This window comes from Paramormyrops kingsleyae, chromosome 4 (assembly GCF_048594095.1).
Source record: "Paramormyrops kingsleyae isolate MSU_618 chromosome 4, PKINGS_0.4, whole genome shotgun sequence".
In the NCBI taxonomy this organism is placed as follows: domain Eukaryota; kingdom Metazoa; phylum Chordata; class Actinopteri; order Osteoglossiformes; family Mormyridae; genus Paramormyrops; species Paramormyrops kingsleyae.
In genome coordinates, this window is record NC_132800.1 from 33298192 (window position 1) to 33320984 (window position 22793).

Consider the following 22793-nt stretch of genomic DNA (forward strand, 5'->3'; position numbering starts at 1 on the left):
TAACGTGATATTCGCCTCGCTTTTACATCACGTTGGACAAAAGCTTCTGCTAAATAAAAATAATTGGAAATGGAAATCTCCCTCTTGCTCTCCCATCCGAGTGAATTCCGGTTTTGTAAATGGATATTTAAGTGGATAAATGTGCTTGTGAAGAGCCCTACTGCAGTGATCCACCTGGAATAGATGTGCAAAGTCTATATCCTTAAATGCAGCTCTGCCGTTGGTCAGGTAATTGGCTTGCCTGAGCGGACCCTAGGTCGGCACCCTAAGGAGGACCAAAGAACCGACGGATATTCTGACCTTTGGCGCCTTCCTTAATTGTTACGCTTGTGAGCCGTGGACGGTGCTTGAGTCTCTGCAGGAAGCTCAGTGTTGCTTTCCAGTTTTTGCAGGAAAGTGGCATTCAAGAGTCCTCAACATAAACGGTTACCCCGGACGCTAGATTTCGTATTACGTGAAAGACATTTCGGTGAATTGCGATGAGGCCCTTTAAGTGGCGTTTAGAAGACTGAAGGACAGCATCATCTTTAAAACTAATGTGATGACTAACCATCCATTTCATTTCCCTCAGCAGAAGCACTGTCCAACTTCTGAGTCATAGGACTGACCTACATTTAGGATTTCATTAAAATAAGTTCAAAACGGTCCTTTGAAATGAGCTGTGGACGCTGGAGGTTTTCAAATACATTTTTTTTAATCAACTAAACATTTTAAACCTGACGTTCAAATCAAATAAAAAGCAATTTGTGTCACTGTCACCAGGTATTTACATCATGGATACGTAAATTGATTTACAACTTGTGTGTTTGTCAACATACATCTAAGAGCTACGGCATTTCCTAGGGAACATATAAAATGCAGTGTCTATAAATGATATTTAGTTTTTTACTAGATGTTAAGAAATGTATAGTGAAAAAATAGTCTATAGAAATGGCATATCGCATTCCTGTACGGCTCATTCACAGCTGTGAGAGAACAAACTGGAAAGTACCTCCAGATCGTCGATTCAAGAGTAAATTGCTTTAAAAAGAAATGACAATCATATTGGTCTTCTGTGGCAATATCATCGTGGACAAGGTGCCCAGGACTGTCCGCTCTGTACTGTACATAGCACGTGTCACTTTTTCGCAGTGTCTTTTTTGGCTCCTCCCTTAGCCCCGCCTTTACCAGCATCCTTGGCCCCGCCCCCTCCTTTGGCTCCTCCCTTAGCCCCGCCTTTACCAGCATCCTTGGCCCCGCCCCCTCCTTTGGCTCCACCCTTAGCGTTATCCCCTCCTTTGTCGGCCGCTCGCTTTTCTCCCGCCTTCTTGCCTTTTTCTCCGCCTTCTCCTTTCTTCTCATTGCCTTTGTCCCCTTTCTTTTTGGTGGTTGCATCGTTGGCGTCCCCTTTCCCCTCTTTACCCGCCTTTCCCTCCTTCTTGTTGCCATCTTTCTCCCCCTTCTTCTCCACCTTCCCAGAAACACTGGGCACTTCGGTTTTTTCCTCAGCAACAGCAGCTGGAAGGGCGCAGGAAAAGGGAAGAAAAACACAAAAAACATTCAAGCGTTTTCAGTATTAGTTGCATTCGTCTCTCTTTCACCTGCTTAACCAATCCAGAGTCTCAGGGGTGCAGTAGAGGCAGCCATAGCTGGCAGAATCAGGGCCCCCTGCCCTTCTCAGGGACCCTTAGGTATTTAAAATTGAGCCCAGAACTTCTAGCTATTCCCCTGATCACAGGGGATGGATGGTGGCTGGAGTTTTCCAAGCAGAACAGGACACAAGGCTGGGGTACATCCCAAATGGATAGTCAGTCCATCACAAGGCAGACACAGAAAGAGCAGGCGATGTCGAGATGTCGGTTTCCTTAACAACACGTCTTTGGACCGCAAGCGGAAACTATACAACCTGGAGAGAACATGCAAACTCCCAAACCCAGGAGCTGTGAAGCAACAGTGCTGCCTATTGGTGAACATTAGTTATGTGCATTAAATGATTAGAAATGAAATATGTAACTGGCAGGACACAAATGCAGTATTAAAGTAACATTCACAGAGGCAGGTACACATTAAGACAAGCTCCATATTTAGACTAATTTAATTAGTTTTAGACTAACTTAATAAGTTTCCAGTCTGGGAAGGTCCCCAGGATAAACAAGCAAGAGGGGTCGGATTACAATTTCCATCCCATCAAGCGTATGACGGATTATAGCTGAAGAATCTGACCCTGTGTATGAAGAGTAAATCACCAGTGTGGCTGATTAGTAGGTAACTGTAGCGGTCAGTCCAGTGTTACTGATACTGAATTTAAACATCAACTGTCCCAGCTACTGTATTTACATCATCTATATAGATGCTGCTCGTTCACAACTACAGACAATCAATTACAGATGCATTCTTTTTAAAAGAGGATATTTTTCATTCCAGAAAGGATATCCTGTTCTTTATGCCGATCATGAGGTGAGTATACTTTGACTGTTTAAGCTAAAAAACACCTAATTCAGATATGTTCCTCTGACCGTTACCATGCTCATCCCATGAGTCATGTGAAGTGCATACTGGACTTTAATTGGCTCTAGGATGGACTTGGAAATGTTGTATAAATCTAAACAATCAGCTGTAAATATTCCATCCATGTAAATATTCCGTACGCCTAATACATTCACCGCAGTGTTTTGTAATATAGTACCGCACTTGCTCTCCGTTCAGTTCTGCAAAATTGTGAATGGTAAGCCCAAATGTTACTGGTGTCCCGAAAATTAGAAAGTAAAATATGCATAGAAATCAGTAATCCTCATCTCAGTGTCCTCTGAACTGCGGAGCATGGGGTTTAAATTAAGCGTAATTGAGTTCATGAGCTGATACGCAGGTGTGTGAAACAGGAGAAACACATAGCAGGATGAGGAACAAGCACTTAATTCTATTCCAGTGGTCTAGTTTATCTACAGTCGACATATTTCTGGAATCTCTGTCGCCTATCAGTTTGAGCGTTTGCACACAGTGCTACACAGACATCTAACGGGGAACCAGCACGCGGCTTCCATCGTATCGCCTGCCCGTTTAATGATGGAAAGTCACTAAGCAGTCATAGTAGGGAGTCTTCTGGCACTTCCAGGCACCAACCGATGCAAAATAAGACATTTGGGGCAATACCCAGCATGCTTAGCTCGCATGGCCAAGCTTTATTTACCAAGAAGTTTAGCGGAGTTTGTGAAAACAATATGCATTCAGGGGCCCCAGCTGTTATACTGCAAGCGACTGAAAGTCATAAACACAAAATTAATTCTGTCTATGTCTGACCTGCAACACCAACCTACACCTCTTTCCCTGCCTGCTACACCCTGATCCACTCACAACACGCCACTGAACTGAATCTAAGACCATACACTTTGCACCTTGCATGTTGTTTACACTTTATGTACATTGTTCTGTGTATAAATAAGACATCCTTTATACTGTATTTAATCTGTACTGGTTTGATCTATTGTATTGTAATGTACCAGAGAGGCACCAACTACCAGAAACAAATTCCTTGTGTGTGCCACACATACACTTGGCCAATAAACCTGATTCTGATTCTATGTGACCTGAAACTCAAGATTTTTTTAAATTGTTGTTTTATTCTGACTGTTTAAGTTTTCATTATAATAAGAGATGAGCAATACGCATTTCAGTCAAGGCGAATCTTCGTAGGTGACCTTTGACAGCATCCAGAGATACATTCCCACATATATTCTGTAGGACGGTCACTGACTCTGCCGAAGACACTCTGGATAGACCAGAAAAACATTAAAATATGAATCATTCATATATACATTTTAAAGTCCTATTCTCTCACTGGGCTTTTGAATTCAAATGTCTTAGCGAGGGGAATACCGAGGTGAGGTACACACTTTATCTGGTTGACCTAGCCAATAGCAGGTGGGATCTACTTTTGCCTCCAGGACATTTTCAAGGCTAGATAAGCTTGTGCATTCAGAGGAGCCTCTTTGCATGCCAGCATCGCAATGAGCTGTTACTTTTATACTTGTGACCTTCCTCTCCTGACCTGTTTTACCTATGAACTACAGTATACACACAATAGTGATTGTAAATCCCAGGAAGGTGTTTTCCTCAGACGTTGGCACCAACAATCCAGTGTACCTGTATATAAAGAAAACATACGACGAAAAGGAACCAATACCTGCAAAGCTCCATAGCTTTTTATAATGGATATAGAGACAACACGTTTCTATTAACAGACAATCAAATGAAATATAATAAACAGGGGAATGTAAATAGCAATCTAACGATCATGTTAGTCATTATTCAGATTTTATAAATGTGGTGTTTCTCATATGCAAAGAATCATTCACACTAGAATAATGTTGCAAGGTAGTTGTTTTAGTTTGTCTTGCATATTTATTTTAGTTTTAATCCAGGGTTTATATCTGTTCTGAAATCACATTTTCCATTTTTTATTTTTTTTTTTAAGTGTGATTACCGGTTCCCTGTGACGTTAACCACAGCAAGATTAATCAAGGTTTGCTTTGAGGCTGATTTTCTGGTGGGATCTTCAGGCCTAAGAATATGATGTAGCGTTTCTCAAAAGTGACGATGATTTTCCCAGCACTAAGCAATTATGTACGCAAACATGCAGAAGTGGAATTTAAAGGTCATATTTTCAGACTTGGAATGTTCTTTACTCCCACCCCCACCCCTCTCAATACTTGAAAGTTACTTTCTTTGAAATTGTCAGTGGTTTTAATGGATTAGCCTCCGCATGAAGACAATTGCACAGTGAGCTGCAGTTTGACCCCTCAGCTAGAGACAGGAATATATTGTTAGGCATTGTTTGTGTCAGGGATGTCGAAAATCCACTCATTTCCTGGCACAGAATGCTACGGAAAACGTCATGCATAATCCTCGGGTTGCGCTTGTGTCTCTGCAGAATGCCTTCGCCCAGCCAGAAGAAGCCATAGATGTTAGTATGCCCCTCACACACCCCACGGGGGTGGATACAGAGTGCAAACAGCCACGAAGCTGTGATCCTGAAGGGATCCTGGGTCTTACCTAGCGGCAAGTGTTTCCCACGGGATATGCAGCCTCATTGATAGCACAAGAAACGTCAGCAAAGGCTCTTGCTAATGATGTACTGCAGCATCAAACGTAATCCATGCCTGTCAGGAAGTTAGACGCCGCTCTCCAATCAGCTTGGGCGTGATCTAGTCACTGGAGAGGTCGGCCCTCTGGAAGCACTTTCAGCTTTCCTTCGATTGTATTGATTTACATCCAGAGCATTCTGGGATATACCAACATTGTGGGTGCGGGGGAGTGGCTAGACATCTGGGGCCCCCTGAAAAGATGTCACCTTGGGCCCCCTGCTCCGGTTGGCACTTTCAGTCGCTCAGTTGATTTTGCGAAGTCGGGGGGATTTTTTGGCCCTTATAAGGTGCAGGCCTCACTGAATTTGCCATGATATCCGAGCTCCTCCGACACCCCCCTGTGTTGGTGTATACTGCCAGAATGGAGAGTCCCGTTACGACACTATTTTGCACTTTTGACCTGGAGTGGGTTTCCCGAAAGCTTCGAGACATTGCAGTATGTCATCTAACACTTAAGATCGATCATTAATTAGCGAGGGTTTTTAGAATCCCTACGTAACTAAAGGAGTTCGTAGTCTTGCTTGTAAATGTGCGAGTGCTCTGAGCCAATGCTGATGACGATATAATAACATTTAGGTCAATGTTGCAATATAAAACTATAATGCAGGCTATAAATGCAGGATGCAAAATCGCAGTTCAAATTTGAATATAAGGAAATTCAATTAAAATAGAATTACATGAAATTCACACACATTGTGCAGGTACAGCTTAATATTTCAGTATGAATTACATAGCATGTTAACATAAACAGAATACACTGAATACTACCTCCAGTACTGCCCACAATCACAAAAATTTATGGCAGCAAAAAGTGACAGTGCCACATTTGAATCTTAACCCATAGAATAAATCATTTAACAGTTAATTTTTTTTAACCATTGTGGAAGAGAACTCTTTTAGTCATACAAGCAACCAAGAAAAGCTACTGCAGACTCTTCACAAATGATAACACACAAAAACAGTTAAAAAATATGTTGTGTGATGCTATTGAATTTCTTTGAATTGAAATGAATTAAATCCTTCCCGTCATTCCAATTCAAATTCCGATTCTACGTCTTACAGGGTGTAATTCAATTCAAATTTCAATTCGTGAATGGAATGGGGCACAATTCATAAATTCTGATCAACCCTGGTACATAATGGGGTAACCAATAATTCACAGAGAAATACAGGTTGGAATTTGGCCCTTAGTCCCACTGTGTAGCTTCTGACGGCCCTCTGCTTCTATGCCACTGATAGATTCCTGCAGACTGTCGGTGATGCACATGGCCTCAGCGAGGCTGCTGTGTCCGAATCTGTGCATTGACCACATTTCTGTTGCACCACTACATACAGTACAAGTTCCAGCTGGAGGGGGATGCCTTGTATAACACTACAGTTGGTTTTCATGCAATTGCATCATACCTGGCATTATAGGTGCAGTGGATGGAACCCTCAACCCTATTCATATTTGCAGCCCCTTCAATCCCACTTGAATCCCATTCCCTGTCGAAAAGGGTTCTGGGCACTAGGCCTCAATGTCCGGGTGATATGCAGCCATCAAGGGCATTTTACAGACATCGTGACCAAGTGGCCTGGAAGTGCACGTGATATCTGGTCCAGCTTTGGAGTGTGTCGGATTTGCTGGTGGCTGGTTATTCAGACATCAGGCATCCTCCTAATGGATACCTGCTGACTGGGGGGAGGTGTAACACCACACACCAAAGAACACACACTGCTGTACAGCGTGCTTTGGGTGTGTGAAAGACGTGCAGCTCCAACGTTTCCCCCAGAATGCTGCTGTGCTGTTCCTGTGTCCAGTATGCTGCACAACATTGCAGTAATTATTGTCTTAAAATATATTTTCAGCCACCTCCTCGATAATTTGTTTTTCGTTGTTTTGCGTGTTTCTTATTGATTTTCTAATGAGTTTTTTTCCTTGTGAAATATATACATAGGTTATTAATTTATTTATTTTATTATATATTGTACAGTCCATCCTGTTATACACCGTGAATATGTTCTAACACAATCAATATATTAGTACTCAAGTCTAATACAACGTGAAATCGCATTTGTATTCAAACGAATTTCATTCGGAGAGAAAAGCACTACGCAAACTACAACGCGATATGGTCTTACCAAAAAACACTACTTGCATGCAAAAATAGGTATCCAGATAAACAATTCTCATGTCTGATTTGGGAATGAAACATTCGTTTGAACCGTTGCTTTATGGTACACTGGTCAAACTGGTTTTCAGGGTGTGATTTTTTTTTTTTGAAATAGTACAAAAGATTGAATCAATACACTAATAAGTTTAAACCTAACCTGTACAGACATGTCCAGTTAAGTGTGCTTTAAGGATTAAATTACAGTTTATTAAGAGAGAATGCGAAGGTCTTGCGAGGGAGCGGAAAACTGTTTTTTTTTTTCTTAATAACTTGTCTCAAAGTCATTACATAATATGCGTTAGACCCTTCTCCCTGGAGCAAGACCTGTAAGACAATATAGATATAATTGTCTGTTCATGGTGCCATTTAGTTTGATTTGCTGGTTTACTAAAAAGCCCATTGTCTGAACTGCCTTATCCGGATCATATTTGATGTAAGGAAAGCAAAGAAGAGCCGTAATGGGATATTAAATCATTCCCACTAAACTTTTCCCTCTAAACCATTACCTTTCTTGCCTAATTAAGAGTTTGAAGCTATATAATTTACATCCAGGAAAATGAAAAATACAGTTATAGAAAAGGGGAAAGAAGGGATTAGAAGCAAGGGGACATTCACAGGCTCTTTGCTGGCTGTAACAGAACTTCTAACAGGAAATGAAATGGAGATTATATTGGGAGTTACACACAGTCTCTCTGGTCCATAATCCTGTGGTGTACGGCTGTCGGCACGGCAACGGGGAGGGACAAAACACAGCAGAGCGGAAGAGTGCCGTCCAGCGTGGCATAGCTAGAGGCGGAAGTCGGCTCGTCCATCCAGCCAAAGGGCTGTCAGTCCCCAGATATTCAAAGGGACTTCGGGAAGCAGAGGGTGTTGCAGGACGAGGTAGAGGGAGGGGTAGGCGTTAGGAGAGAGAGGGACCAAGAAAAGGACACAAAAGATCAGGTTTAAGGACACAACAAAAGAGCTAAAAAGGGCATAATTTGTGTTGTTTCTGTATCCAGTGACTGTAGCTTGGATTACACTGCTTTGTTCCCTCCTACTCTTACTTTGTTACAGCCTAGATACTTGTAATTTGATTACCGGCCCCTTCGTCTTCTATGACTCTGCACTGACATAATGTGATTTGTTTGTATTACATCTTTGCCCGGAAGGACCAGGAAGATGGAGAGTTCTGTAAACATGCTCGGCCAGGATGACCGTCGGACCCTCCCACAAACACCGGTCTGGATGAGAGGGTGGTGGATGGATGTGAAGTAAAATATCAAGTAGTGCATGAAGACAGGAGGCCTGGGGATGACTTCTGGTCTGTGGAAGGTGGTTTGGTCTGATGCACTATTGATGTTATGGTATAGCTGTCCAAGTAGCCCTTCAATACCTCTAATGACCACAATTTCATTAGGGACGCAATCTCATCTAATGTATTTTCTGCATTTGTGTTTAGTAGTACTTTATTATAATTATTTGCTTTTATCAAGGCCCAGTTTCAAAGCACAGATAATCAGCTAGACCCCAAATGAATCAGTCTGGTTTGTACTCTTCTGTTTGCTTTTGAACAAATAGATTTGTAATAGCATACACAAAACAGCAGTACTGTGTAATTCTACTCCTTGAAATGCAGCTAATGAAACTCACCCATGTTATTCTGATTCCTCAGATTTCAATTAGTTCTAACCACTTATTCTTGGTCAGTTTGTAAGAGCATATTGGAAATAAGCGTAGCTAATAATTCTGTATTATCTACAACAATAATCCAGGCAGGACAGATACTGGTCGTCAAAATTATTTTTTTGCATTGTTAGTAACATAGTCCCTGACTTCAATATATGAATTTTCTTAATTTTTTAGTCCTATATTTTTCTGGATACACCCTGCCAGTGGTTTTTGAACCTGACAAATGCTGCTGGTTCATGAAAATTTGCTTAGGAAAAAAAAAAATCCCTGGATTTACACATATTTAGAGAACTTGGGGAGTGAAAAGTAATTCCAGAGCCATAAGGAGCGGGAGCGTGATGTCATTATGTGCCAGTGATTGAATCAAAACATTTCTGACACCTGGGAGTCTTTGCTAACAGCCGTAATTATACAGCACATCCTCATTAAAGTAATTACCTGTTCTGCTTTCATCAGTGAGCCATGACATACTTCACAGGCAGAGGAGAGTCATACAATGTAAGAAGAAACCTTTTATTTCTGTTTATCGCCGGCCACTTACCTCCAGGCACCTCTGTGAGCTCATTAAGTGGAGGCACCGTCTCCAAAGTGTCAGCGTATACCTTAGCTGCCTCTCTCTGGGCGTGCCTCGCCTCGATCTCTTTCTTGGTCCTGGGGATCCGGCATTTGAAGATGCAGCAAAGCGTTATCACTGAGGATAGACGTGGCAGGGCGATAGCAATTTGAATTTCTCATTTGGGTTTTATTTGTAACAAAACAGACGTCGGTAAATTAACTGATTTAGCGAACATTGAGGCTATCCGTTCATTAATTGCACCTATAACATGAAAGTGTATCATATTGGGCCCCCAACGCAGACCAATCGTATTATGTTCTAGATTTTTTAGGGCGCTTTGGAATCATTGTGTGTTCTTGCTGCTGCGTGTCCCAGAATTCCCTCCTGGGATCACTTAAGTGCATCTTAGTCTTAGACATCGGCAAGCAAAATAGCTGCTTAGTTAGCAAAGTTAGCGCAGTTGGCTACATTTATTATTCAAATCATAAACATTATTTCACCACAGAATTCAATCAAACTGGTTAATGTGCAACCCTTCAATATCACATTGACCTGTGACCTAACCGTCATTAAGTAAATATGATTAACATTACTGCTAGTATTATTAGGATATATAGGTCCTATATTTTTAGTGTTGTTTATTACCAAATCTATTTTGAATTTCATATTATATAAGCTGGCTTGCCCTCATTTAATTACATTGAATCCTAGTATACACCTCTAACAGTACATAGCTCTTGTATCTAAACTAACATATTTATTCATGTAATACTTGTTTAAAAGGCTGTTACTTACCTATTGCCAGAATAAACATGGAAAAAACTCCAATGACTTGCCATAGCCGCAGGCCCCAGAAAACAACGGTTTCTGAAGTAATGGGGTCCGGCTTCTTTGGGGGCGCGGTGCTGAAGAGCTAAGAAACACGCCGAGGTCAGCGAGTCACCTTGCGAAACTCTCGCAGCTACCGCAGTGTAATTTGGACAAATAGCTGCACTTAAAAGCTAGCTATTTGTGTTATCATCTCTCTCACTGAACCGAGATCTTGGTACCCAAACGTTAGGCTGTTGTGCTGAGTAGAACCGCTTGTTATACATATGCACACTGATTTATCATGTACTATTACTGTGCAAAAGTCTTAGGCAACTAAAGAAATGTTTAAATGATCTTCATGTCGAAGAAAAACTATGCTGTTACGTTCAAAGTATGTTAGCTTAGCCGTTTCAGATCTTCTGCTACAATCATGCCAGTATTCGGAGTACAGATACATGCATTTTTTGACTCGACCACTGGCTCACCTTATATAGTTAATCAATATCTCATTGACTTTTTGTTAAGCAACTCAATTAATTCATTAAGCTAGCTGGTGGTGAAATTTAATAAATACATGGAATGGCTGAGGTGCCCCTGAGGAGAGGTTTGGGAACTAATTTTTGTTCTTACTAGTTTTTGTGTTGCTCTTCATTTGCATATGTTCTAAAGCTAAATTCTGTTTTTTGTTCTAAGCAGAAGTCCACTTACTACTAAGACATTTCAACTGTACTGTGTCCTTCTAAAATCGATTTGTTGGCTTTAAGTTCAAGATAAACTTAGATATGAGTTGATTGACATAATGGAAGTTCTCATATTCTCCCACAATGAGGCCCTGACATGTTAAAATAAGGCATCAAAATTCCCAATCAACACAATCCTGATGCTGTCTTTAAAATGATTGGAACCTGTCTGTGGAACTGGGGATCCACTCCTATGCAGGTAGAAGGAGCCTGAACACAAAAGCTAATCCGTTGTGTGCTGTATTGCCTTAGATAAGGGACACTGACTGCACTAAGTCCCCCCCCCCCACCAAATCTAATAAACATTCTGTCATGTCTTGCTTCCGATCTATGTCACTTGGCCTAATAGGAGCCTCAGATTGACATCCTCTGTGTGCAACAGCTGCTGCTGCTTTTGCAGAAACTATGATATGAACCACATTTAGATGACTTATTTTACAGGCGTTTTGGCTGCATTGATGGTGGATCAACATACTGTAACTGAGCAGAATTGAGCAGAGTGAACTTCAGTCGATAGCTGAATGATGTTTTGTCCCCATTCTGATGGCCCTTTGTATAGATACCATGCAACATTTGTGATTCATGGCATTGTACAATACGTACATAAATCTGTACTACATTCTCTTACATTGTTCTATATGCTATAACACTATTATATATAAGTTTTCTAAAGGGAAATATGTGACCGTGGCGAGACCGTCTGAGTCAGCTGCCCCAAACTAGCCTTGCAAGCACTAGTTTATCTATGAAAGATTCTGTCTTCCCTCAAAAACAAGACTTCAGGAGGCTGAATCATTTCATTTAAAACAAAAAGGAAAGTATGCGTGTCCAACATCACCACGTGAGACACTCGAAAATAAACACAAATATCAAAAAAAAAAGAAAAGAAAATCTCCACAGACTTTGCCGCGTTGTTTACATCTACTCCATCTTTCCAGAAGATTCCCAGCTTAGCTTAAACTGAGTGAGACCTTACTGCCCAGTCACGCACGATTAGCAAAATGAAATGAATCTGAAGCTGGCACCAGGGAGTTCCATTTCAGCGAAATAACTCCATCGCCATCGACTTTTCAATTATATGCGAGACGACAGACAGGCAAGCTTTTCCTGCATCAAGGAAGCTTACAGAGATAAATGCCGTCTTTCCGGGCATTACGGTTAAGTCTGTCCTATTTGGACTAAGGGGCTACATTCTGAAGCAACGAGGTAGCAGAACGTCCAAATTAAAGCTCTGCTTTCAAGCCACTTCTGAGTAAACAAGTCTAATTGTGTTACAAACAGTAACTGTTTATGTACTTCGGATAATCCATTGCCAGCCCCAAAGCGAATTTGCATACATTACATAAAAGCTGTGTGAACTGGAAGTAAAAATAAAAATAAATTGTAAAAGTCTAAAAAGATATGGTGTTCACATATGGCCCAGAGCATCAACAGCTCAGCCGTAAATGCCATTCCGTCATACTGTCCGTCATACCGTCCGTCATACTGTCCGTCATACTAGTGTCCTCATTATAATTTTTAAATGAAGAACTTCCAAAATATTTGTTTCCTATATAAACCATGTCAGTGGTGTACAGTGAAGTTAATTACAATACAAGTAAATTAAAAAAATATATATTCCAGTTTTCAGAAACCTTTATGACCAATTCAGCATTTTATTTACTTGAATTCCTAGCCATCTGACAAGCAATTAAAAAAAATTCCTATCCATTCCCTCAATGTGACTTTCTAATCTAGTTCGTAGAGGCTTGAATGAAACCATTTTTTTTTGCCTCTTCTTTTAAACTTGACAACTTTTAGTTATGATTCATGTGCTTTTGTGACTAATTCATTTAGTTTCTGCTATCCGTTACAACACAACATAGCTTCCTTCCTAAGCAAGCAGAATTTCCCCTTCTCAGCATTTGGCAAACCTGTAGCACTTTCTGTGATGCTACTAGAGGCCCGTCTGTAATATTGACTCATGTATAAGATAGTTTACTCACAGATTCATGCACAATCACACTGCGGAGCCATTGTTTGTTTCGCGCAATGGGAACAAAGGTATTGAAGATAAGTAGAGAATGAAGTAACAGCTTCTCTGTAAAGGTGGAAAGTACATTTGTCCCTGTGTTTAAGTGCCTACGGTAACCGGGACCATCTTAAAGAGGCTGTGCACCCAGCTGTCGGTAACCTGATGATTCCCAGCCCTCGGTGACAATGACGAGCTCCTGCTTACCTCTGGGTCCGGGGTCTGAGGCACTGTGGTGCGCACGCAGAAGGATAGAAACGCCGCCAGCCATCCCAGAGCCGGCCTCTGCGGCTCCCCCCTCACCATTTCCTCCCCGGCTCTCTGCCGGACATGGACACCTGCCCCCTTGCTCTGTTTGTGCCCGTCCGCCGAGCTACGCACCGCACCCAGCCCGGGGGCTGGCCCGTCCGTAAGAGGCCATTAATTAATCAGCAAGGCCGGTGTCACTTACTCTGCCAGCCTCTTTCCCAGGCTCCTATGGCTGGGTGGGGGGGGCTGGGAACTGTATGCAAAGGGCCAGTTTTGGGGTAGAGCAGGAATGGGGACAGGAACACCGTCACATCCGGCTCATCAACAGCACCAGAACTACACTATGCGGGTAAAAGTGTTGGGACACCAGCCTTACCAACATCTTACTCTGAATCAAAGGGTATTAATACGAAGTTGGTATAGTCACCTGTACTCTTCTAGGCAGGCTTTCCATTAAATGATGGAACATTGCTGGTGGGATTTGCTGCCATTCAGGGTGATAAAGTCCCTTTCTCTGAGATGTTTGCACTTCATAATCACTTCACCTGAGGTTAACCAGGCCAGCTCTAGCAGGACAGAAATGTGGAGATCCGACTTGCTGGAAAGGCGTCCAATGGGGTCCAATGACGGTGCTGGGCTAAGCCGCCATTGGTTGATGCTGGAGATTACATGGCTGTGTGCTTAATTATTCACCTGTATGCCAGCAATAGGTGTGGCCTATGTGGCCAATTCCTGTAATCACTATAGGCGTCCCAATACGTTTATTCATAAATTGTACCTAAAATCTCTTCAATGTCCCTAGCTACACTAGCTAAATGCAATATGTAGCAATAAATAATATATAAAAATAAAAAAAGAACTAAATTTTTATTGATTTCAAGATAATAAGATTGCATTACCCTGACCAGGATAAGTGGTTAGAACAGTGTTTCTTGACCGAGTCTTGACGTTTTCGTTCCCTCCCAGCACATCTGTAACAGGTGTTTTTGATTGTTTGGTTCGATCCTGATTGTTTGGTTCAGTTATGCTGGGTGGGAGCAAAAACGTGGACTGTCTGGGGATCTCTGAGGAAGACTGGGTAAGAAGATAGATGGATGGATCTTCACAAGAGTCTGATCAACCGTAATTTATGAGAAGCATGATTTCATTGCAATACCGAGTTTCTTGCCCTTGGACTGAGTCACCAGTTATTGGGCCACGACTTGTCTGTGTATCTACAGCCGTGGCCAAAAGTTTTGAGAATGACACAAACAATAATTTTCTGAAAAGTCTGCTGCCTCAGTTTTTATGATGGCAATTTCCATAAACTCCAGCATGTGATGAAGAGAGATCGGATGAATTGCAATTAATTGCAAAGTCCCTCTTTGCCATGAAAATTTTAGGGAATTTAATCCCAAAAACCCATTTCCATTGTATTTCAGCCCTGCCACAAAAGGACCTGCTGACATCATTTCAGTGATTCTCTCCTTTACACAGGTGAGAGTGTTGATGAGGACAAGGCTGGAGATCCTTCTGTCATGCTGATAGAGTTAGAATAGCAGACTGGATGCTTTAAAAGGAGGGTGGTGCTTGAAATCATTGTTCTTCCTCTGGTAACCATGGTTACCTGCAAGGAAACATCTGCAGTCATCATTGCTTTGCAAAAAAAGGGCTTCACAGGCAAGGATATTGCTGCTAGTAAGATTGCACCTAAATCTAAAGTAGAGAGGTTTAACTGTTGTGTAGAAGGCTTCAGGGCGCCCAAGAAAGTCCAGCAAACACCAGGACCGTCTCCGAAAGTTGATTCATCTGTGGGATTGGGGCACCACCGGTGCTCAGGAATGGCAGCAGGCAGGTATGAGTGCATCTTTACGCACAGTGAGGCGAAGACTTGTGGAGGATGGCCTGGTGTCAAGAAGGGCAGCAAAGAAGCCACTTCTCTCCAAGAAAAACCTCAGGGACAGACTGATATTTTGCAAAAGCTACAGGGATTGGACTGCTGAGGACTGGGGTAAAGTCATTTTCTCTGATGAATCCCCTTTCCAATCATTTGGGGCATCCGGAAAAAAGATTGTCCGGAGAAGACAAGATGAGAGCTACTGTGTCATGCCAACAGTAAAGCATCCTGAGACCATTAATGTGTGGGGTTTCTTCTCAGCCAAGGGAGTGAGCTCACTCACAATTCTGCCTAAGAGCACAGCCATGAATAAAGAATGGAACCAAAACATCCTCCGAGAGCAACTTCTCCCAACCATCCAAGAACAATTTGGTGACTAACAATGTAAAGCAGCATGATTTTCCAGCAGGATGGAGCACTGTACCATAAGGCAAAAGTGATAACTAAGTGGCTTGGGGAACAAAACATCGACATTTTGGGTCCATGGCCAGGAAACTCCCCAGACCTTAATCCCATTGAGAACTTGTGGTCAATCCTCAAGAGGCGGGTGGACAAACAAAACCCCACAAATTCTGACAAACTCCAGGCATTGATTATACAAGAATAAGCTGCCATCAGTCTGGATTTTGCCCAGATAGTGATCGATTGACAGCATGCCAGGGCGAATTGCAGTGGTCTTGAAAAAGAAGGGCCAACACTGCAAATATTGACTCCTTGCATAAACTTAATGTAATTGTCAATATAAGCCTTTGACACTTATGAAATGCTTGTAATTATACTTAAGTATACCACAGAAACATCTGACAAAAAGATCTACAAACACGGAAGCAGCAAACCTTGTGAAAGTCAACACTTGTCATTCTCAAAACCTTTCACCACGACTATATGTTGTGGAGGACTATGTTGGTCGCAAGCCAATACCCCACTGGCCCAGTGCAAGTCTCCAAGCCTGCTAGACACTATGGAGAATTTGGTCTCCAAAGTGTGGTTTGAAGGGGCTTTCCCGTCATTTGTCCCAACCTGTTTTGCCACGCTAGCATAACTATGTCCCATTCCTCGAGGAGCCCGCTCTTCCACCCTGGCCTGGCAAAGCCTCCCTCGGGGGGCCCTCCACAGGCTCAACGTCCGATGCCAGGCCACGCTCTGGGATTCCCTGCTCTCCCCCTAATTGGAAGAGACACCCGCGGCCTGGTGCAGTCTGGCTTCCCGTGCCTGTTTCCATTCTCGCAAAGCCGTCCTGTCATTTTGGCGAGCTAAAAATACTTTAACTGGAAGAGGCACGCCTTCACCTCCGGACCTGTTGTCTCTCATGTGGCGATGATGTTTACACAAAAACAAAATGAAAACATCACATTTTTAACAAGAAGCACCATGAGGGCTGGTGTCCAGCCTTTAGCGTTGGATTTGTGTTTTTCTTACGTTATATTTTTCCTATCATTTAAATGCACCGCTTTTTTATTCATTTAAGAATTCATTTCTTTCTGATGGTCACACGGCGTCTGTGTAAAGATGCGGCTTCATAATTACCGTGTATTATGAAGGGCTCCTCCAAATCAATGGTGGATTTTAATGATAAATTTTAAAGAGAAAATTGCTACATGTTGTACAAGAGAGTCAAAAATATTATACTGTATTTGGGTAACTGCTAGGTACCAATGTTAACAACGTATTTACATTTTAACGGTTGCAATTTTATTTCAAATTTGGATTTCTCAAAAGGGTTTAATGTCACTTTTAACTTAAACTGTTACCTGATTTGATTTGCTATTTGACTCTTACAGGCCTATTCAAAATATATTTATTAAAAATTAAATTTCATATAATTTAAACTTTATTTAAGCATTTACAAGGAAAACTAAGCAAATAATCATTGTGTAGAATTGTAGTGACCCAGTATGAGAAAAGGTTAAAGACCTCAGTTAACCTAAGCAGTGACGTATCCGTGGGAACTGATCAGCCGCCCTGAACTGTCAAACGTCTCTGCTAATGAAGTCCAGCAGTGTTTGATTAGGATGCCGTCCTTATTAGGGTTTAAATAGGGGTGAGGGAAGTCTTTTTTTTTTATGGTTGTCCGTTTAGAGTTGAGCTTTGAACTTAGAATTGTAGACTTTCATTTAATTTCATTTTAGCACTGTTGGCATTAGCGAGTGTTGAGGGTCATATTAAATTTCAGCCTAGCTGAATCCTCCAGCAAGTCGCTGTTTAAACTACCTCAGTTTACTTTGCCAGTGGGGGGGGCTACTGCTCTTTAGACTGCAATTATTCTTTTAATTAAAAATCCTTGGCGTTTCCCTGTGAGCTACTATGAATTTAGTCATTTTGAGCAAGTGTGCTGATTTAGACCTGCTGGAAATAAATGTTTAGTCGCATGCAGAGACACTTGTAGGGCAGGCAATACCAATAAGGAATTCTTCCCAGAGAAGATTCATTGTCTTCAGTTGCTTTTGCGAAGCGTCTGCAATAGCATGTGGTTTAAATTTTAAATATTGAAACTCCTTTCTGGTGGTGTAGATGTCTGTGGTATAATCTTATCCTGCAGAGGGTTTGTCAGGCGGTTGAGATGTCGTGTATGGTTTCCAGGCCATCTTATGGTGCGATGTGGATGCCTTAAATAAAGGACTCCGCCCACGGCTGGTATTGTCATGCCATATTCCACTGACCTTTTCATAAAAGCCTCCCTGTTTCATATGACACCAGACATGGTGTGTGTTTGCTGTTAATTTTGGACCATTAAAACCCCTGAAGCTGACCGCACACATTCCTTATCGAGAATATTTATTCAATTTGTTGAAGTCTTGCATTTATAACAACAAACAAAACAGAATAGAAAACAATATGCTAGTTGTAGGTTATTTCAGCATTCACACTTGGTTAGGAGCCTACAGGCTTTGTGAGTCAATGGTAAATGATGTGTATGTTTGGTCAAACCTTTAGCCTGTACTACGAAGGGGGGTTACTGCCTTATCGGGGTAACTTGTCGGATTTAAGGTAGTCTGGGCAAAATGTAAGCGAGCGAATATGAAGTCAATTTAAACTGTGGTACCTTAATTCCGACAAGTTAAGCCAGTAAACCCGCTTCGTAGTACAGGCCACGGGTTCAACTTCAATGTTTTAGCAATGTTACAGTCGTGATTCATATGGGAACCTGGGGTAAATTCGGCAACCTCAGACTCTCCTCCGTCTTATTTCCCTGTCAGACTGTGGGTCGCTTTCAATTAGTCTCCATGACTGAATAACTGCGCCCGTCTTGCCTGAGAAAACATGGCCTGTTCCCGGAAGGTTCACATCAAAGTTCAAGGAATATTAAAAAACACAGGAACAAAGGCTGCCACAAGCAAACACCCTTTACGTCCATTTTAGTAGCTAAATCTCAGTCATGGCTGTGAGACTAGCCAAGTCCGCCGCTAGCCGGCTACCTGCGGAGGGTCCTGTTTACGCGGCCGGCAATGTGGAATATGCTAACACGTAGATTTCCTTTTCGCTTCATTTCTCATGTTATTGATGTCAGGTAGACGCAGTCGGTCTGCGGCCTTTGGCCGCCTGACACAAGCCGCTGGTCGCTCGCTATGGAAACTGGTCTTTTACTCTCAAAGCGGGCTACAGCGCTGGTGCTAGCTGGGTGCTAGGGGCTCGCATGTCTGATCACAGGGAGGTTTGTTTTAGCACCTGTGGAGTCTGGGCCTGGCAGCTGCTGGACTCCTTATTCCTTAATGAAGATTCCCTGCTGGGCTGAAGTTTGCTCGTATTTCTAATATTGGAAAAAAATCTGGATCTCTGGAATTCTTCCATCTGAATATTGCCAAGAATTTAAATCGGGGGGGGGGGGGAAACTAATATAAGTTCTATATCTTTTATTTTAGAATTTAAATCAAGTACTAGAGTTAAACATTTGCTGTTTTTGTGTGAAGGCACTACTACCACTAAGGAATGCAGCATACACTACACTATTCTAGATTAGGGGTGTCAAACTCCAGTCATGGGGGGCCAGAGCCCTGCACAGTTTTTGGGTTTCCCCTCATTTAACACATCTGATTCAGTGTGTTAAGTCTCTGTACCTGTTATCCAAACATCACTAGTTTGAGTCGTGGCCTCAGCAGAAGGGTCACATGTCCGTGGGCCCTTGAACGAGGGCTTGGCAAAGAGAAGCATTCCAACGTACCAGAACTTTTGCAAATAGCAAATAAAGCGGGTTTGTCTGTCATTTAAGTTATGATGTTTTGTACTTCCAGTTTTAGGTACGATTGATTGATTTCGATTGCCTTCAGAGATCATAAAACAAACATTCTTGCATTTCAGTGTCATTACACCGTTTCATCATCAATGTCTCTTCATGGTTTGTGGGCCCATGTCGGATATGAACTTTCTGGTTTTGTCTGGGGGCTGCGAAACATTTTAGATAAAAGCTTTCAGCTACAAGTGGGCTTTCATAGAATATATATATGAGCTTATCATGTGCTGAGAAGTGAAATTACTGTCATATTGCTCAGAAAAATTGGCAAGGCCTCATCACTTCGGCATCCTCAGTCAGAGAACTACTGCTCGAGAAATTAGGGGTTTGGCCTACGTGAAGTTTGAATTTAACCAGCGTTTTTTTTTAAAAGGTGCATATTAATTACAGTTGACACTACCAATCAGAGAAAACCAGAAAGCCACAAGTGAACTTTATCTTTCCAGTGCGTGCCAATCATTAGATGGATGATTATTTTAAAATTGTGTCTCCTACTACCTTATTAAATTACTGCATTTAACATATTTTATGCTGAATAATCAATATTATGAAGTCAAGGGCTCATTAAGCAGGTTTCATATAATAAAATAAGAGATTCAATATTGAGGGCCATTTTTCAACTACAATTCAATACATCATTTTTTTCAGTCTTTGAGCAGGATCAGAAACTACTCTTCTTTCAATTTCACCATGACCAGTTTTAGACTAAGCGGTTACAGACTAGCCACACAACTTTAAGCTAGAACTGAATGTGCAGTTCAGGTTCTTGTTACCGGCCTTCAGATCCATTAATGGACCAGCATCCATCTCCGTCAAAATGCTCCGTAAGACCTACACCCCATCTCGCCCTCTTTGCTCAGTCTCTTGGACGTTCCTCCACCACACAAGAGGTGTCACACCACACGTTTCGCATGTGTGGTCCTCCAGTGGTGGAATGAGCTGTGGAACGCCATCCGACAATCAGATTCCCTCTCCATCTTCAAGAAATGCCTCAAGACCCATCTGTTCCAGGAACACCTCTACTAGCCTGATGCATCTCCCTGTTCCCTGAATGCTCTTAATGTCGCACGTCTTGTCATTGATTTGTCTTAATAATTTAATTCTTTCTTGGACGATATTGTGTAGCTCCAGCTCCAATAGTGCTTAAACTTGTACGTACCTGGACGTTCACTGGAAGCTCAGTCTAGCTGCACTTATGCCAAATCGACTCGACACCATGTATGTTTGTAATGTGCTACTTGCTTCACTTGAACATTGCATTGGAGAAAAGCGTCTTCAATGTGCAAAAAAAAAATAAACAGATCATAGTTGCCAGACGCTTGGGTCTTATCTGAATCCTGCCGTCAAGAACGCAACACCAGGACACACACAAATAACACATGTGGAAATGGAGATGTCTGCAGTTTGCTGCTGGTGACCATAATTAAAACATCGAACACCGGCTCTCGTACATAAGCTGCAGTGTCTCCATGTCTGGATGACTTTCATCGAAGACGATTGTTCAGAATGAATTCTGCAGAGAACAATGCTGCTTCTTCACAGATGTTTGAGCTCAGTGCACAATGTTTGATCGATAGACCCCGAGGCCCATCGGGACACGTTTGTTTGGAGAAGCCTGCATCACATTTTGGGATTGGCTGATGCAAATGAGACGCTTGTACATGGGGTGTTTGCATATGGTGCAAGGTTCACAGATACCTGACAGGCTTTTAGCTTCAGTCATGTGAACAAGAAAGTGCACACTCTTTCTGTTCTATGGTTTTACATATCAGGACAAAAAAAAATCATCTGGTCCTTACCAGGCTCTTATTTAAAATCTAACATCAGGTGTAAAACAACACAAAACAGATCCACTGTGTCATTATTTAACAAAAATGAAGCCAAAATGGACAAGCCATGTGTGAAAAACTAAGTACACCCCATGATTCAATAGCTTAGCAGCAATAACTTGAAGTAATCTTTTTCTGTATGACTCTATCAGTCTCACATCGTTGTGGAGGAATTTTGGCCCACTCTTCTTTTGCAATGTTGCTTCAGTTCGTTGAGGTTCATGGGCATTCATTTAAGCACAGCTCTCTTAACCCTATGATGCATGAGTGGTATGACCCTACACTTTTCCATAAGTGGGTCATGCTTGACCCACTTATAAAAATCAATTTGTTTTATGCCATTTTTGTCATTTTGGTTATGAATAATGAATTGTAACATAGTCTGTATTATATTTTGGACCACACAAGAATGATTTCATGTTTGAAATTTTATTTTTTACTTTGTAACACATTTTGATAATTAAAAATTTAATATTACACAGAACAGCAATAGAAGAATGTCAACATTCATTATGTGTTTGTGTGTAAATGTCCAGTCATGGACATCTCTTTTCTATTCTCTTGCAGGTAAGTGTCTGTGTTTGCTGAAGCTTTTGATGCGATGGTCCCTGTTTTGCCTTCTTGTCTGCAGTTGTGACAGACTACCTGCTTCTGGCTGTGATCATTGCACATAGGGACATTGCACTTCCCACACCTATTGCTGACTTTGTAATCTTTGTTTCTTGGGCAGATCTGACACATCTTTCTCTTCGATTGGCCCTGTCTGCTTCTTTCCTATGGCTGGGTTGTGGCTTTTGTCACCCCACACCTTCCCATTGTTTTAATGTTCGGGGCTTGCAGTTGTGGGCAGCCTGCCAGTCAACCCCTCGTGTGTCTTTTGAATTTAATTCAATTAGAATTTAGTGATTAATTGCCATTGCTGACACACCTCAGCACACAACAATGCAATGCGTTCAACCCATATGTGACAATGTGACGTAGCAGGGGACAGCTAATTCAGCGCCTTGGGAGCAGTGCTTGGGGCGGTACCTTGCTCAAGGTATCTCAGTAGTGCCTTGCTGGTTGGGGATTCGAACCTGCAATATTTCAATTATAAGTGCACTTCCCTAACCATTGAACCACCACTGCTCTTTGTGGAAGAGTCGTCATACATTGGTGATACCTCTGTTGAATTCAGGGTGCTGAGTCGTGAAAAAGGTATAGGAATTTAGGGTGGCGATGTCAAGGATGTTGTAGCACAGCACCATGGGCCACCTCTGTGTTTGTCGCTTGCAGGTGTAGGTGCCAACCATCTGGTCTATGGTGTCAACACCTCCTTTTGTCTTGTTGTAGAATGTGATGGTAAATGGTAAATGAACTGCATTTATATAGCGCTTTTCTACTCCTACGAGTACTTTACAATTTATGCCTCACATTCACCCATCCACACACACATCTACACACAGTTGATCACTTCTGTTTTTTTCTTTCTGCTGTTTTCATCCACTGTATTATCGTGGTGCATCGTGCTCAGGAGGACAACAGCCATTCCTTCCTTTCTGACATAGCTG

At 42.0% G+C, this 22793-nt stretch overlaps 1 protein-coding gene across 1 annotated transcript; it reads right to left on the reverse strand.

The window, feature by feature from the left end:
• Positions 1-1117: 1117 nt before the first annotated feature.
• Positions 1118-22535, reverse strand: tmie (transmembrane inner ear). Its single transcript, XM_072711715.1, has 5 exons — positions 22406-22535; positions 13269-13459; positions 10296-10413; positions 9486-9635; positions 1118-1497 (listed from the first exon to the last, which is right to left on the reverse strand). Exons 1-5 carry the CDS (start codon positions 22533-22535, stop codon positions 1118-1120), a joined length of 969 nt encoding a protein of 322 aa, XP_072567816.1.
• Between the last annotated feature and the right edge of the window lie 258 nt (positions 22536-22793).